The sequence below is a fragment of the Artemia franciscana genome, chromosome 9 (assembly GCF_032884065.1).
Source record: "Artemia franciscana chromosome 9, ASM3288406v1, whole genome shotgun sequence".
Classification (NCBI taxonomy): Eukaryota; Metazoa; Arthropoda; class Branchiopoda; order Anostraca; family Artemiidae; genus Artemia; species Artemia franciscana.
Window position 1 is genome coordinate 34,078,011 of NC_088871.1, and position 18,918 is coordinate 34,096,928.

At 34.5% G+C, this 18,918-nt stretch overlaps 1 protein-coding gene across 2 annotated transcripts in view; it reads right to left on the minus strand.

Moving 5' to 3' along the window:
• Positions 1 to 5,428: 5,428 nt before the first annotated feature.
• LOC136031313 (cyclin-dependent kinase 17-like) overlaps positions 5,429 to 18,918 on the minus strand; it is a 50,328-nt gene continuing 36,838 nt past the window's right edge. For both annotated transcript variants that reach the window (XM_065710780.1, XM_065710779.1), the window contains exons 11-12: positions 15,846 to 16,033; positions 5,429 to 5,697 (exon numbers count right to left, since the gene is read on the minus strand). In XM_065710780.1, coding sequence (XP_065566852.1) covers positions 5,591 to 5,697; positions 15,846 to 16,033 — 295 coding nt within the window. In that variant the 3' untranslated portion in view covers positions 5,429 to 5,590. The remainder of the gene's footprint in view (positions 5,698 to 15,845; positions 16,034 to 18,918) is intronic.

The following is an 18,918-nucleotide window of genomic DNA, read 5'->3' on the forward strand; positions in this document are numbered from 1 at the left end:
TTAATCCTTTTTTTTGGAATCATAGGACATGGAACCTCTGAGTTACAAGAACCCCTTTTTGGAAAGACTGCATATCCGGTTATGGGATAAGCGGTCTTTCCAAAAAGAGGTTCTTGCAAGTCATTTGACTAATAATTTGAAGAGTTGAATAATTTTAAAAATACACATTTTAATGCATAGCTTTGATTTCAAGCTATTCAAAGATATATACACTTCTTTTTAAATTCCTAATCTAAGACAAGATGTTATGGTTAGCCTATATTCTAACGTGATATTTATTCATTCATTCACTGTATTTATTAATTCAGTCACTTGCCTAATTAAATACGGCAGTATAATTAAAATTTTGTCTTTTACAACGGAAATCAGGTAAGTTATGCTTTATTAGAGCTCCATGATTACATATATATTCTTTTCCGCTCATTTTCTGCTGATTTTTCATGCACGTTCCTTATTTTCAAACTTAGTTTCCGCTAAATTCGAAAACTGAACATGGGAGTGTTTTCGATTAAAAGTCGAGTTCCCGGATTTTCTTCACTCTCCAAGACATATGCGGTTGTGTCAGTTTCCACTCAACCGATTTTAAGAATCAGAGATCTTTTTTTCTGTCTTTGGTACTTTGATAAAAACTTCAAAAAAATTAGAATTTTAGTTATTGCTATCATTCTCTAATTACGCACTCCAATAATTCCAGCTTGTGTTAATACATACAAAGAGTATGTAGTACATGACACCGCAGTACATGTTAATGAGCCGCCAGTCATACGACAGCAAAATTTCTTGTGAAATTTTCTAAGGAATCTTTTTGCAAATATTTACATTGCATTTTGGAAAATCATTTTATTTTCCTTCAACACCAAAATGCCATCAACGAGCTTTTAAGGTCTTTTCAGTTTGCAATATCTCACCTAAAGTAAAATAAATGATTTTTCGGAAAACGAAAACAACAGCACAGATCAGGGGAGAAATGCCGACCAAATTAACATGAGATTTAGAGTTTCGACACCATTTTTGCTTTCCATTTTATTATATTATTTTTCCTTGCTCCCCCTTCCTCGATAAAAAGACTGCACATGCTTCCTAGCATTAAATGAAATCGTAGTTGAGCTTATTTGTGAGTCAGAATAACACGTTTCCATTTAGAAGTAAAAATACATTTTCATCAACATTTACTTTGTCAGACATAAACAAATAGAAAAAGGTGTCACACACAAATTTAGGAAAACATACAGGCTCCAATTTATTTCAAATTAGATTATCAAATTTCGTTAAAGTCACCAACAAACTGCAGACAGCTAAAATATGATACGACAAGCACAGACTCTTCCCCGTTTCCGGTGAAAATCAATGAACGAAATGGGTAAAAGTCATTATGGTATTTCTTTCTAGCATTTCAAGACACAGATTTTATTTACAACTTTAAAAAATTCAATTATTTAACTATTTAAAATTCACAAATTTCATTATAATATAAAGCACTAAAATGCGGAAAGATCTTGAATTACGATAGCATTCATCGCCTAAAAACTGTAATAAACAAGGAATTCCTTATTAAACAAAAACATTTTTCTGTTAAAAAATGTGATATAAGTTGAAAAACAGAAATCTTTCACTTCATTTCCCTTAACCTCTAAATTAAGCAAACCACTAAGCCATGTACTTAGTGCTATTAGTCGATATATATGAATTTGGTTCAAAATTTACAGTAAGTACTAAGTATAAAATGTTACTAATTTCATACTCATGCCAAATATTTTATATTTCAATTCGGAGCTCAAAATATAATTTATCACATTTTTAGGAAAGTATAACAAGCCCGAAATATTTCACTTGATGCGCAACTTGTTTTTCAATTTAATTGTTGTTTTTTTTTACAAAAAAAAAAACAAAAAAAAACAACAATTTAGTGATGCTATAATCCATACAAATAGTCCTGAATCTTTATACAAGACTTTCAGATTAATCTTTCAAGAATAAAACGAAGTAAAATTGTTTACGGGGATAAATTCGTAGCTTTGAGTCACACTTCTTGAAAAGAAAGTTTGCAAACATAATCACTACGAACATTACGAACGATAGCGAAGCAAATTATCTGAAGTGATCACTGCTCCCTTGATCATTATGAAATTCTTAAAAGGCAAAAATATTGGAAAGAGTTAGTATCTTCCGACCGACAACGAAAGAAACTATATCAAACATCATTTATTGTCATTTTGATCTCTGAATACAAACTTGAAGCCATGGGCAGAATATGCAAGGCTTTATACTGTTTTGTTTAATTTATCCATAATGATATAAATATTTCCACAACCCGTAGGCAACAAATACAAATGTGTGTCAGTTAATGCATAAATTTTAAAGGTTTTTAGGACCAAACATGATTTTACAACCCCTTGTGGTAGAAGACTTAGTAGCATAATGTGGGAACCTCCATCTTTTCCAATCCCATGAAGGCTGAATTATGTTCTAATACCCAAAACTAGGACACTACCTCTTACAATCCACCAAGTTTGACTGAGATCCAGTAACCCATTAAGTAGATGTACTAATGACATGTATTAGGGGACACTCCTACTACAGCGCTTACATCTCACGAAATTCGAATGAGATCCAGCTACTCCTTCTGGTAGATATACTGATGACATGAATTAAGGGACATTCCTGCCCCTAACCCCTAAAGATAGGACTTTCCAAACATGGATAATAATTAGTTCCCACAGACGGCCTATGTTACAGCTGTTACTGTAACTCTTACATCCTATCATAAGGATGTATGATATTATACTATCATAAGTATAATTAAGATCCAGCTTTTTCTGGTATATGTCCTCATGAGAAGATCCTAGATTAGGTGTTTAAGGATTTCGTAAGAAAATCTGTTTGTCCAAGAAGGAGAACATGAAACTCTATGTACGTCGCTTCATGTTGATCAAGGATACACAAAATTGAGAAAGATCGTCATTATAGGTACTGAAAGATTTCTTATTCCAATTACGACTGGTGTCTCCTCCCTCTACAAACGTCCCTAAGTTAAACCCGTGGATCCGAATCTATTAGAGGAATATTTCTCGCTTTCTAAATATTTTCGAACACGTAAAATACATACTTTTTCCTTCTTGGTAGGATAATGAATTATAAACTAAAAAGTATATTATAAGAAGGGTTTTGGGATTTCCGACAAATTCATATTGAAATAGTAGAAGTTTCGAAACTCGAAAACAATTTTGCCATTGAAATTATCAGAAAAATAAATCAGCGCTATATTCCCAAAAGTAAATTAACAGAATAAAGCAAGAAAAACAAGGCAACATAGAAACATGCACTTGAAAAAAAAAGGATTATAAACTATACTCCTGATATAAAGAATTAAACAATAACATCAGTAAAGTAATAAATACTGTGACACTAAGCGATATCATATATCAGATATCAATATTATATATCATAAACTAAAAAAGTTTATTTTTAGTCAAAATTTTCCACTTTTAACCCTCCCTATGCTTAGAAAAATACATGTTTATATTGAAAAGAAATGTATTACTTTTCGGCCGCATTCGAGGTCAAAAAGCCATTGTTCCTTTTCATCCCAGGGACACATGTCTTTACCAAAAGAACAGTCTCTGAAAATTTCAACAGAATTTTTGTTGTTTGTCGTACAGAGACAAGACGCGAAGTCCATTTGGAGAATGTAAGAGATATCAGTTGTTCCATTATATAGCTGAAGTATAAAAGTGACGTTGTCTGAGTTATGTCTCAGCCATTTTTATACTGGGAAATATATTGTGTGAAATTACAGAGCTAAAATTTAAACATTCAAATAGAAATCATACTCTAGCTATAACCTAGCACACCACAATGTAATTTTTTTGCTTTTTTTTGAAAATCAGTTTCTATTTCTTCCCCTTAAAATAAAACAATTAGTAATTCATTTATTCTTGAATAAACTAAGTCAACAAAACTTTTTAAATGTCTAGAAAATATAAAAAAAAGCCAAGTCCATTTCAAGGTAAACATGATTGCATCGAGTAACAAATCAAAGTTGTTGTTTTTTTTGCGTCAATTTGTAGATACAAACATCACAACCCAAGTTATTAATTAATAGAATTAAAAGGCTATGGATAAAAGGGGACCAGTATCTTCTCAACACCATTCATCTGTTCATAATTTGTCACATGCTAGTAATTTCTATCTAGCTATTTGCTCTTCTATTCATAAGTGTATTTAAATACATATATATATATGGAACATGTGTAAAAATCTATGTAGAAATTCAAGGTTTAACAGAAATTTAAATGAAACTGAGAATTTTGAACATGCAAATTCATATGCATATATATATATATATATATATATATATATATATATATATATATATATATATATATATATAATATATATATATATACATATATATACATATATATATATATATATATATATATATATATATATATATATATATATATATATATATATATATATATATATATATATATATATATATCCATCGCGTGAACAGTTCGTTAAAAAAGGGGGAGAAAAAATGAAGCAAAATAAAAGTTAATATGATGAATGTAACATTAAACGAAAAGATCAGCTACAATATAAAAGAGGAAAATACACACTAGGAAAACGACACAAGCAGAGTCATTGACAAGTTAGAAAGAAAAATCCATCAAAAGTGCAGTTCTGACTTCCTCACACCAAATTAGAGATGAACCATCCCATTTCTGGGATATTGGAGTCCACCATGTCGTCAATCGTTAAAAGACAAAAGTCTAAAATGAAACACCAAAGATTCTTAAAACTAAGCTGGATAATTTAAAGAGTTCCTGTCGTGATTGTAGTATGCAGCCAAAATACTGAGCATAAAATAAACCCAATCAAGTACAATTAATCGTACTTGAACCCAGGACTTCCCAACATAAATACTAGAACATGTGATGAGAGGGAGGAGGTCCACTATTCCTTTGTCTATAAAAATATAATAAGTTACAGATGAGCTTTCATTATGAAAAGCAAGTTCCGTAGCTTGCATGCACAATAATAAAAGACCGAAAATATTTTTCTTCTCTTCTCCTCCTATCTTTTTACTAAATAACCTTCCCTGTTTCAGTATGCTTAATTATGCAGGAGCATACATGACATAAAACATGCAGGACTGTAAGAAATAGAAAAAAAAATGAGAAAGTAGATATTGAACAAAAAGTAATAATACCAATTACTTTTAAATCGACGAGAAAAGAAAAAGCCTGGTCAATGAAGCATAACAGAAAAAAGGTAATAGTTTGTATCACTCAGCTGGGTACCACCTGTTGTATCACCAGTGCGTTTGGAGTTCACAGTAAACGGGTAATTGTCATTTTAATATTAATAACTTCACCAATTTATTCCTGTCAGGATATTTCAACCACCCTTAAAATAATCGTCGTTAAAAATGAATCGATATAAAAAATATTTAAGCACTAATTTAGCTGTTCTAACGTTTGTTACCGAATATCAAATATCCAATTTCGCTTTTCTGGAGCGAAATTGCCGAATCACTGAAAGACTTGCACACTTGGCAACTCTGCTGTTTCAAAAAATAAATCTATATCATCAGCATACTTTGTCTTCGTTTTGAACTGCTACCTACACCCGACTTTACACCGGGATCTTTTGACAACTGAATTCCAGGACATGTGAATATGGACACAGCTGAAACAAAAATGAAAATTTACATTCTTTCAATAATTTGATTTAATTAATTGAATTCATATGACAACATTTTGGTAAAGCCAAATAAGAGAACTTTGTCTAAAAAATGAAACGCCATTAGGGTATGTTAGAAAGTTAAAGATTGAAAAAAGAAGGTAACTGAAATGTGGCTATTTAATTTAAAGCCTATTGAAAGAAAAATAGCGGTAAGCTAACATTGTGCATATCCTAATGTGTTGGATACTAGTTTTGGTGAGGTATGAAGTTATTCTTTTCGGTAGAAAAAAAGGACGAGGGGTTAATTGAGATAATATTGAGCGCTATTGGTCCCATTTCAAACCCTGTAATGCACAGAAACACGTTTGTGATGAATCAGAATTTGAACCGATGGAAAAATTTTCGGAGTTTGATTTGGTGACAAGATTTCAGAAATCGAATCGGTGAAGAAAAATTTAAATGTGAGATTTCGTGATTGACTCAGCCAAACTTTGATTAAAAACCTATTTAACTGAAATTACAACCACACATTATTCAGTTTATAGAAGACCATTCACCAGAGTTTCAGCAATTTTTAGTCAATTTATGGCTTTCCCAAGATGTGTTCTAAGTGTCCACCATTTCATTGCAAGCAAACCTGTACTCGCCAGACAAAGTTGTCAATCACTTTTACACACTCATCTTTCGGGATGGCTCTTATTTTTGCTGTGATGGCAGTTTTCAGTTATTCAATTGTAGCCTATGTGTATTTCCCTGGTATATATTGTCTTTAAGGAAACCTCACAGATGAAAATCTGAGGGTTAAGATCTGGTGAGTGCTAGGCCAATTCCACATCGCATCTTCTGGTTTTGAGTTTCTCTTCGAATCTCTGCCTCAAACAAGCAATGATTTCGTTGGCTGAATGAGGTGTGACTTTGTCTTGTTGAAACCATTGTGAAGCTCTAACAACCCATTTTCGGCGTCCCAGCGACGCCCACTACTTGTTCAGAACTGCCATGTAGCACTCTTTGTTGACTGTCTGAGATCGGCCGTCATCATCTTCGAACTAAAAAGGCCCAATGGTCCCGTGCTTGCTCATGGCCACCCAGGCATTATATTTAACGGTATGAAGTGGCCTCTGAAGCATTTCGTCTGGTTTTAGGGAATGGGTGGTAGCATAAACTTCAGGTGGGGCTCATTTGATTTGAAATTAAAAATTATAGTACCCTTTTTAAAAGTCGAAAGTGATTTGGGAGCAACGAGGCCATCCCCTCCCCACACACTCATCATTCCCCAAAACATCCAATCAAAATTTGGAAATAGAAATTTTGTTCATTATAGTTGAAGAGTTCAGAAATTATGTCTTTGGTGAAGACACCCCTAAACCCACAGCTCTCAGGGCAAGGGTTGTAAGTTATGCCGCGGGGCATTTGGGGTTTTATGGAAGTGATGGTTGTTTAACTTAAGAAGAGGCTTATTTGGTTGAAAATTAGAAGTTCTAGTTCCTTCTGAAGCGTCAAAAGTGACGGAGGGCATTTAGAACCCCTCCCGCACAACCGCTCTTTTCATCAATCGCATCTGATTGAAATTATGAGATAGCGATTTTGTTCAAAATAGTCCAAATAACATATAACAATGTCTCTAGGGGTAATACAACCCCCTAGCGCCCTGGGGGTAAGGTTGTAAGGTGTGTCATGAGGGCATATAAGATTTTCATGGAATGGGCTGTCACATACACTTCAGATAGGGCTTATTTGATTTGAAATTCGAAGTTATAATGGCCTTTTAAAGAGTCAGAGGAAAAACACCCCCCCTCCCTACAGCTCTCAGGGAAAGGGTTGCAAGTTATGCCCTGGGGGAATATAAGGTCCATATAGAAAGGGTGGTCGTATATGCTTTGGAAGGGACTCACTGGATTGATAATCAGAAGTTCCAGTGCCCTTTTTAAGAGTCAAAGTAGTGTGGGCGCAGACTACTTTCTTTACCTTCATACCTTAAAAGGTTGTTTTACCTTAAAAATTTTACCTTCATACCTTAAAAGGTTGTGGATTTGAACAAGCCTGTAGACACTGTGTGTATACCTTTAATACTGCTTTTACGGTTACTGTAACTAACGACACAAATGATATTAATTTGAAACTCTTAGGAAATGTTTAGAGGGAGTTTCAACAAATAAGTTCTGAGACTACACCGGCTAATCATGACCAAACATAAAATCGCGAAAGAAAGCAAGAATACGAGGACAATAAACAGCCAGTAAAAAAATATGCAAATATTTCGGTCAAGACCTCCGCTTGACCGTCCTTAGTGCAGAATAAAACTGATAAAAATACAAAAATCCCAATCTTAAAACAAAACACAAAACTAAAATAGCATGACCCTTTCTGGGCAACGGTGAAAGGCTAACTGAACAAAAAACACAAGTCTAAATGGAATTCACAGTTTCATTTTACGTAAAGCACTCTTAAAGGCTAATCACTTTCCCGGTAGATTATTATCAGATATTCTATTTGATTGCACAACATAATTTTGTGGATTTATGTAATAATTTCATCATAATTGGGACTTAAAAAGTTTCTTCAGTGTCTCTATTGAGAGCTAACTTTCACCGAATATGCCTTTTTTTTATATCTCAACTGCCTCCCTGAAAACTTTCATGAGACCTTTAACGAGGGCAACAATGGAAGTGTTGTCAAATAAAATGAAATGGTGTGGATTGTCATACAGATTTTGAACCAAGGCGGAATCAAAAATTTCAAGCCTTTGGCTTAGCCCCATTGCATTGTCAATTGAGGACCTATGTTCCGCTAATCTTTCCCCTAATTGCTGTTGAGTCCTTCCAGCCAGTGTAGGGAAGTTCTTCAAGTACTTGTACTTCTAGTACTACTTAAGTACAAAATCAAGGTACTTGAGTTTCACTTAAGTACATTCTTCCTGGGGTACTTAATACTTAAGAAAAATAAATAGGTACTTGAAGTTCTCAACTACCGATAGATTCTTTAAGTATTTTCAAGTAGTCTCCCAAGTACATTTATGCTTCAATGGAATGACTTTCTTTTTTTTTTAACAGGAAAGGATTTTTGAAAAAAGGGAATTTCAAGACTCAAAAGTAGTAGGATTTCAGGATTTGGCAAAAAAAAAATTTGAAAAAAATGTTTCTTTGGTAGCATTTACCCGACAATCAAAAGTCTCCAGAAAAAAAAAACTGACGAAGCTCAAGCAGTCTGTGAAGTACACTACTCCAATGGTTAGCGCACCTCTAGATGGTGTTGAGGGGCAGTTTAGCTTTCTGGGGGGTTCCGTCGAAAGCTGCAAAGACTACGTCCTCACAACATGCAGCACACCCATGTTCAAGAAAAAAAAATATTCCCCGACAGGTGGATAGAAGCAGCTGCAATAATGTTGGTTGAGGAGGCTAAAAGGATGAGAACAGGTAATCCTGATGACAAGTCCAGCCACTTGTCAGGTGATGGTTTCTACGAATTCTCAGAAGATGAGAGCGATTCATCACAGTCTAACTCTGCAGTTAACAAAGTCAAAATAGAGGTTTTACAATTTCTTGGAGACACGGAGGGACCTTTGCGTTCTTAAGGATTACCCTTATGAGCGGCAAGTTTTTCGAAAGTGCAACTGTGTATTGCCATCTTCAGCTCCTGTTGACACTTCTTCAATGTTTCTTGACCTAGAACAGTGCAGTTCGGACTAAATGGAAAAAGAAGAAAAGACCCGTTGAAGAATTCCTAGAAGTGCCTAGAATCCCGTAATTAGTTACTATGGTAGACTGTTGGTTGACTTTCGTCAAGTGGATACATGTGGCACTGTTACTGTTTAAAACTGAATAACGTTCAAAGAAGCAGACCTCGTATGTGTTTCGTGGTGTTTAATTATTTTTTAAACTCCATAATGCCTTTATTATATGACTTTATTTTATTTCCATTATGCGACTAGATATGACTGAGCTAGAAATTGTGCTAGTAGAGTTGTACTTAGGTAGTACTTGAAGTACTACTTAAGTACAAGTTCTGTACTTAAAACTCGAGTACTACTTAAGTACAATTATGGTTTGACAGTTAATACTTAATACTTAAGTACAAAAATTGGAAGTACTTAATACTTGATACTTCAGTACAAATTTTAAGTGCTTGTCACAACACTGCTTCCAACATAAAAAGAGCCACAAGAACTACCCAGCGTAGGGCTGGTTTCATCTTTTCCGCGGTTGAAAAAGCTCTGTATTGTATTTGAATTTTTGAAGGTGACATTAAGTTTATATTTTTTAGGGATTCTTTTCATTTAGTCACTCAATTTTGGGATGTAGTGTAGGACAGAGAAAAGTGTCTTATCTTCCACCAATGGGACGACATCTGTTGGGGTTTGTGGAGTTGATGCATTCTTTTCTGCCTTTTTTTGTCTTTTGTCTATAATAGTTTCAAGTATTTTTATCTACAAAATAAAATGTCCTTAATATAGTTCGATTCGGAGACTATATGAGGGCTTTGAGCATATTCTTATCTCTTATTACTCTATCAACCAAATATTCTAATTACTCGGTCAACCAAAGAAATAACTACTCCTCTTTTTATACAGGGAGGAAAAGCATTTGGAGGAAAAATGCTAATACCTATCGTTATGCATATGTTTTCCACAAATAGAAAATTCAAGGCTATGAGACTTATTGAAAATACAGACATCTAGAAAAGGAAGTTTGTGGTTATCTTCTAGTTTTAAAGTGAACTGGAGGTTAGAGTCAAAAGTATTCAGATGAATAAAGAAGGGGTTAAGAGACTCCTCTCCATGATCTCACACAGAAATAATATCATCCACAAACCAACCCTAGAACCAGTGCTTCACGGGAAAATTTTTTAAAACAGAGGTTTCAATGAAATACATATAAAAATTGCCAAAAATGGTAAAAGGCTCCTACCCATCGGTAGACCGATGATTTGGGTAAAAAATTGGTTACTATATCAGAAATATGAGGAGGAACTATTGCAAAGATGGACGAGACGCATAATAGTTTCATATCTAGTGTTTTATAGTCCATTTGATCAATATTATCTTCTAATTTTCTTTGCAGAGCCAGCTAACATTTTTTAATATCAAGAGATGTATACATAGAAATTGCATCAAAACTGGCCAAAATCGTATCTTTTTTTATATAAAAGTCTTTTTAATTTTTTAACAAGGTGAATTGAATTTTTGATTTATGAAATTTGCGTTTGCATAAGGGGACGAATAAATGTTCACAACCATTTTCCCAATCTGGCAGCCAGAGAGCCATAAGAACCCATAATTGAGCGTAGAGAAACTCCATCTTTGTGGATTTTCGGTTGTAAAAATTTATGAGCAGAACAACCTTTAGAATAAAATAATTTATACATTTGTGGAGTAATATGTCTTTCGGTTTGCAAAATTCCTAACCCCTTTTGTACTACACGGGTGAACTTATCGGTGGGGTCTGGATCTATGGGCTTGTAAGTAAGGGTGTTGGATAAAATATCTATAACTTTTTTAATATATGAATTTTTATGAAGAATAACAATTCATCAGCCCTCGTGATAATGATGTGTGGGTCTTTTCTTAAATTTTTGAGAATTTGCGTTTCCTGAATTTTTTACCTTGAGGAATACGGAGTGAAATCAAGAATATTCTTAACCACCTCTCCTAGAAGTAAATCTGGATTTTCCAATGCACCACGTGAACCAAATATACCCGCCTCCACACTGGAGATTATCTCTGAGAAATTCACTTGTGTTTGAGGTAGGCAAAATTTAGGTCCTTTAGACAAAACATGGGTTTCTTCTGGTGTAAGAACTTTAGAAGATAGGTTGTCAATGGTCGGACCAGGACGGAATCTACGTGGAAAACATCTGGAATTCTGAAATTTTTCATATTCTTATATTTAAAGCTTTTTTGATAAACGAACCTTAGCCATACAAAAGTAGTGGCGGAAAGTATTCCGAGCTATTCTAGAAATCTACTGAAAATCTGTCGGCGAAAGATTTTGCTCTGAAAATGTCGAGTTTTTGAAATTGCATTACTTAGGAGAAAGCATCGTTTTTTTTTGTATTTTAAAATGTGGATTAAAGACTGAAAACCGACACTATCACTAAATTGTTTTTTGGATTGCGTACCTAGATTTAGGCGGAAACGAAGAGAATTTGGAAGAATTCGCTTTACTCTACAATACTGTAAAAATTCTTGTTGATTAAAAGGTTGGCATGTTTTTTTATACAGATCAAAATAATTAAAAACAGGCTTGGTCAAATGCTCCCCGTAAGCTATTCGTAAATAAGTTCTGACACCATACAGGCAACATCATGATCAAACTCATGATCAAACATAAAATCGCGAAGAAAGGAAGAAAATGAGGACAATAAACAGCCAATGAAAAATTATGCAATAATTTCGGTCAAGACCTCCGCTTGACCGTCTTCAGTGCAGAATAAAACTGATAAAAATACGAAAAACCAAACCTTAAAACAAAACACAAAACTAAAACAGCATAACTCTTTCTGAGTAACGGTGAAAGGGTAACTGATGAAAAAACACAAGTCTAAATAGCATTTCATAATTTCATATTACGTAAAACACTCTATAAGGCTAATCACTTTCCATGAAGATTATTATCAGGGATTCTATTTGATTGCACAAAATAATTTTGTGGATGCAGGTAAAAACGATTAGAATTAATAATTTCATCATAATTGGGACTAAAAAATGTTGCTCGAGTGTCTCTATTGAGAGATACCTTTCCGTGAATGTGCTTTTTTTTTATCTCAACTGCCTCCCTGAAAACTAGCATGAGAACCTTAACGAGGGCAATAATGGAGGTGTTGTTAAATAAAATGGAGTAGTGTGGATTGTCGTACAAATGTTGAGCCAAGACAGAATAAAAAATCTCAGACCTTTGGCGTAGCCCCATGGCCTTGTCGATTGAGGACCTATGTTCCGATAACCTTTCTCCTAATTCCTGTTGGGTCCTTCCAACATAAAAACAGCCAAAAGAACAAGGAATTCTATACCAGCCCCAGAATGGGGCTGGTATTATCTTGTCCGCTGTTGAAAAAGCTCTGTATCGTATGTGAATTTTTAAAGGTGACATTAGGTTTATGTTTTTTAAAGATTCTTTCAGTTTGTCACTCAATTTTGGGATGCAGGGTAGAACAGTGAAAAGTTTCGTATAATCCACCAATGGAACGATATCCGTTGGGGTTTGCGGAGTTGATACATTTTTTTCTGCTTTTTTTGGTCTTTTGTCAATAATGGTTTCAAGTATTTTTTATGGGGTACCCATTGCAAAATAAAATGTCCTTAATATAGTTCAATTCAGGGACTACGTGAGGCTCCGAGCATATTCTTATTCCTCGGTCAACCAAAGAAATAACTATTCCTCTTTTTGTGCAGGGAGAGTGGTTGGAAGAAAAATGCAAATACCTATTGTTATGGGTAGGCTTTCTATAAATAGAAAATTCAAGGCCCAGAACTGGTGTTTCGGAGGAAAATTTTTCAAAGCAGAGGTTTCAATGAATTCCATTTAAAAAGTTGCCAAAATGGTGAAAGGCTTGTACCCATCGGTTGACCCATGATTTACTGGTTATTACATCGCAAATATGAGGAGGTACTATTGCAAAGATGGACGAGACGCAAAATAGTTTTTACATCCAGTGTTTTGTAGTCCATTTTGTCAATTTTATCTTATAATTTTCTTTGAAGAGCCAGTTCGCATTCTTCAACATCACAAGATGTATAATAGAAATGGCATCAAAACTGGCCAAAATCTTTTTTTTTTTTTTTTTTTTTTTTTACATCAAGGTCTTTTAATTTTTCGACAAGGTGAACTGAATTTTTAATCTCTGAAGTTTACGTTTGCAAAAGGGGGCGATAAAGTGTTGACAGCCATTTTCCCAATCTGGCAGTCGGAGAGCTATAAGAAGCAAATTGGGCGTAGAAAAACTCCATCTTTGTGAATTGTTGTTAGACTGTAAAATTTAGGAGCGAAACAAACTTCCGGATAAAATAATTCACTTTACAATTTTTTCACTGGCTATTTATTGACTTCGTTTTCTTCTTTTCTTCGCAATTTTGTTTGACGTAGTTTCAATTATACTAAAAAACTATATGCATGAAGGTATCAAAAGGGAATATAAGCAATATAGGGGATACAAGGACATAGGCAGCAGTGCTCTATAATAGCTAGTAATATCTTGGTACTTTAAAGGAGCCGATTTTATTGAAAACTAAAAGTTCTAGTGCCCTCTTAAGAGTCAAAAGTGATTGGAGGGCAATCAGCCCTCCTCTTTAGCTAATAATTTTCCAGACATTTCTAATAAAAATTTTAAGGCAACCATTTTGTTCAGCTTATCTGAACGGTCTAGTAACTATATCTCTAGGATTATTTTGTCAGCCCCCAACGATTACGGAATTTGCCCATTATGCTTAAAAAGTAAATGTTGCTTTAAAATTAAATCAAAAGGCACTGTCTGCATGCTGGTTGCCAATAAGACATCTTAGTAATATACCAAGGACGACTGAAGGCATTGGGCTCAAACTATTGAGGCTACTTCTTTCACTACTTCTGCTCTTAAAATTTTTACTAAATCAAAAAATTTAAGTGTATCCAGGCTGTGAAAGAGCATAGATATAATTTTTTGGGAATGGTATTAAATTTTATTTATCTGGTAAACTAGAGGGTGTATATGCCTAAATTAAACAACAATATTTGTGTCATGATTTTCAAAAGGGTTTATGTTGCTTTAAACTGCTGAAAAGTTTTTCCAGCATAAAAATAGCAGGCCAAACAAACAAAAAACGGAAAAATTCAAACTATTATAATCTTTTTCCTTGAAAATAATTATGTCAATACAAAAACGAACAGGAATTGAATAAAAAAATTGTTCAACAAAATAAGTTTTTTTTTTTTAAATTGAAGAACTCCATTAAGTTAAAATTGAACAAAAATAGAATCAAATAATATACTAAACACAAATCAGCAACCACCACAAATAAGCATCAATAAATAAATTAAACCCAAAACGAACAGAAATTACAATAAACAACCGAGTAAAACTAAAAACAAGCAGAGATTAACATAATTATGGTTCAAATCCCCTATCCTTTCTAAAAGCCAAAATGAAATTTGCACTTGTCTGGAAAAAACTTTTAATGAATTTCAGAAGCCTTGTAAAACACCAAAGTACAAAGAGATGTTTCGTTTCATACAATTAAGCTAAAATATTAATGAAAATTTTTTTTTTGTCTTTTCAGTGTTACATTCTTTTGAAACTGTCGTAAGGTGAATAAGTGAACAGTATAGCGTTTTAGATCCCTAGATTTTCTCCTGGTTCTGCTTTTCTTGTGTCTCCAGCTGGATTGCTAAAAAGAACAATTTTCTTAGGAACGATTCAACACAAGCGTCGTGATTTTCTTGTGTCTCCAGCTGGATTGCTGGAACCCTTTATCTACAGGTAGCCTATCATCCTTGGTAGGCTATCATCCTTCATCTGTGAACATGATCTAGCCAATTTAGCCCTTCTCCAATCGTGACTCGAGACAGTGAAATCGAACTACACTTTCCGATTTTCCACACTTCAGCCACAAGATAATAGACTATCAAGAAAAAGTAAAATAATCATTTTTATACAACTCTAAAAACGCTAAGTCAGCTTTGCCTCTCACAGAGACTACCTGTCTTAGCTTTATTCTAATTAGGCTTTCAAGTCTTTGATTATCTTGGCCAAATTTTTCACTTGGACCGGATTTCTACAGTAATTCCTAAAAGTAACTCTGCAAAACATCGAATAATTTTCAACAACTTTACGAAGTTCCCACCTTTCAACTCCATTCCTGACGACTGTCATTACCATAATCTCTAATACCCTAATACATCTAATTATACATTTTTTTTTCTGCTAAACCGCGTGCCTTGGCTATTCTAAACTTTTGAATCTTCACTACTACCATCTTCCTTACTAATAATGCTACCAAGGTAAGTAAACTTATTCACTCTGCCAATATTCTGGGTAGCTAATGAAACCGGTTACCAAACCTACTAAATCATCGACACAAAATTTCTAAACAACCAGACTTCTTTGTAAAAAAAAAGAAACTTCCTGTAGACTACTGCTGCCAAGCATTGTTCTTGGATTTACCGAATTTAAAAAGTACTTACTATCGGGTAATTTATGTACATTTGGTCCCAAGGACTTAAAATAGCTATGTTTAATTGCATCACAGGCTGAAATCCTCTTCCTTGCCTCGTACCATAGGAACTGATGAAGCATATCACTTCCGTCTGCCTCTAAACGTGGAACTCGACGGCTTAACGGCTCAGGTTTGTTTGAGTTTGGTCCGTGCTGCCTAGAAAAGTTAATTGCAACTATGTAATTTATCTTTGAGCAAATAAAACTTACTGAATGCCTTTAGGGAATTTCCCTGTTTTAGCACTCTTAAAATATATGTCATGAAGTCTGTCAGTCTAGGTTTGAGACAGTTGCTTTCTGAGCTCAACGATTTAAAGCCTCACGGTTTAATAACAATAGCTATTATGGGAGCTCTTTTTGGTGGAATTGCAGTTAAAAATCGAATATCTATGCAAATAGCTGAAAGGGAAAAATCCATTAAATCAGCTTAGAAATGATCCATAGCACACACAAATATGCAACGAACTGTTTGTTAATTTTACTGGGTATTGGGGACTGCATTTTATTCATTACAAGAGCGTAGCTTAGACTAAAAATGATAATGTTGCGAAACTGGTGTTGTTCACAAAGGGGGTGTTTGAAACATATAGCGAAGGCAAATCATGTAGTTCATTTTCCCAATAAACCCCGTATTTTTTGCACTAGTTTTCTCTGTTTCATTTGTCTCTTCTGTGCTTCTTTTTTTCCTCTTTTTGTACAATATCCGTTTCTCCGTCACGATCCATTAAGTCCACTGGGATTCATATTTTAAGGTGTGGCTAATTGTTTGTACATAAAGTGCTATATTTATTTTTTGCTCAGCAAACAGATTGTTCCAACTAATGCATGGAATATTAAATTGGTTAAAACATATTTAACTAGATTGTCGCACAAAACCGTGCCAATGTCTTTTATTTCATACCAACTGAAGATACTGAATCATGGAATCTTCTCACCTTTTTTTCTCAATATTGTTACCACCCAATTATTGTTACCACCACCAATACATTGTGACTTCGAATGATCTATTTTATTGTCAATATCGCTTATTGTCAAGATCCACCTTTTTTTGTTTTGTTTTTCTCGGCTGATATTAACGACGAATAGTCTTCAAGATATTATTCCGGACACTCTCATTGAAGCAACTCGGTAGAAAAGAACTGAGAGATTTAGGTTTGAGATTTTGAGCATTCAATCAAAACGACCTTGAGACTGTTTGTACTGCCTCCAAATCATCCTTCATTCTAATCTCGAAACAGGTTTAATCTGTAAGACCTTGCTTAGTCTTTCAGGACTTCAATAAAAACACCAATTACTAGCATTCCCTCGCAGGTCTTAAGGGGTATGCCAAGAGGTTTGTTAAATTTAAGTACAAAGGACTATAAGTTTTTTATTTTATTGTGCCTCAGGGCACTTCTACTGGATCCACTTCTTTTTTCAATCATGATACACGAGCTGACAATAAGCATGCCAGATCGCTGAAAATATGCTGATGATTTATCTCTTGCAGAACTGTGCTACGGAAATATTCAAAACAGTGCGGCTACCATTATGGCCAATTATTCGGATGATGCAGCTGCAGACAGGATGGTTTTTAATGTCCAGCATTCCGTTGTGCTGACTTTCTCTTTTCTTAAAAGCAACGCAGAATTTTTAGTTTTTTTTTTAGTTTCTTCTTTTTTTTTCTTTTTTAGATTTTTTCCTTTTTTTAGTTTTTTTTTATTATTTTTTCTTTTTAGTTTCGTTTTAGTATTCTAGAAATAACTTTCGGTCATTCGCATTCTGGCCCGGTGAACAATAAATAATATGAACAATCAGCAATTCCAGTAAATTTACGTGGAAGCCATTTAGGCTGCAGAAAAACCCAAATCAACTCACATACTTATTTAAACACGGGACTTCAATTAATCTTGCTTTAATTCTATTATGCGAGTAAATCATAACCCCACCTCCCTTTTTCCCCAGAGGATGTTCATCTGGGCAAAGCTTAACAAAACTATTATAATCGACACTTTCTAGTAATTCAGGATTCTGTAGGTGCACTTCAGTAACAAATACGACTGAAGCTTTAACTATATTAATCAAACTCTCTAACTCAAACACTTTATCCATACTCAAACTTTCAGCGTTACTGTAAAGAAAAGTTAGGAAATTAAAATCATCTGAACAATACTCTTTCAGCTTTGTCCTACACTTTACCTGAACAGTTGCAGTGAGAGCTTCTGTTTTTGAAACTGACTCTCGGCTCCTATCCATATATTCATTCGGGGTAAACGTAGCAAAACGGTTTAGAACGGAGCATGTGACTGAGAAGGCTGCTGTGAGTTGCTGTTGTTCAGTGGGAATGCTGCCTGGTGCTGTAGACGAGACTGAAGCGGGGGAACCGGGTTGAGTAGACACGGAGGGGGGAACGAAAACGTATGCAAGGGAATTTGGGAGGGTATGTAAAACTCCGGACATTGGTTCGCGCGAGAAGTCAGACATGTCCAAGAGAGCTCCGGAGGAATCAAGTTGTAATGATCTTGGCATATGGGGCTGCAAACTGAAAACATGCTCGGAAAGGGCGGGGCTTCCTCCAAAATCCAATCCCATTTTTTGTCAAATTCTTAGTACTACCATCGTACCCATGCGAAGGTTTGGCTTGTGGCTTAAAGAATAACCTACTAATAGACTTTGGGATAAAAACATGATACTTGTCACAACTAAACAACAACCCGGCATAAAAACAGAACAAATTGAAACATGGTCAAACGAGCACGAAATCTTATTGCAAGAATCTGTCAGAAAATATTTACAAATACGGAGCCGATCACATCTTCTTTCGGAGTTACATTTTGCGCGTAAAAAATCCTTGCAAACCGATTTCGCTTTTCTATTTTCAATTACACGCCGATCACCATTTATTTTTTTTAGCCAATTCTTCCGTTTCCTTCATTTTCATTTGCCATAAGTTTCTCATAAACAATTTCTACATCTGCATAGGATTTCGCAGTAACCTTATTAGTCTTTAGAACAGAAGTGTTATTATTCTCTTTCAAAGTCAGCATACAACCGGAAGCCGTT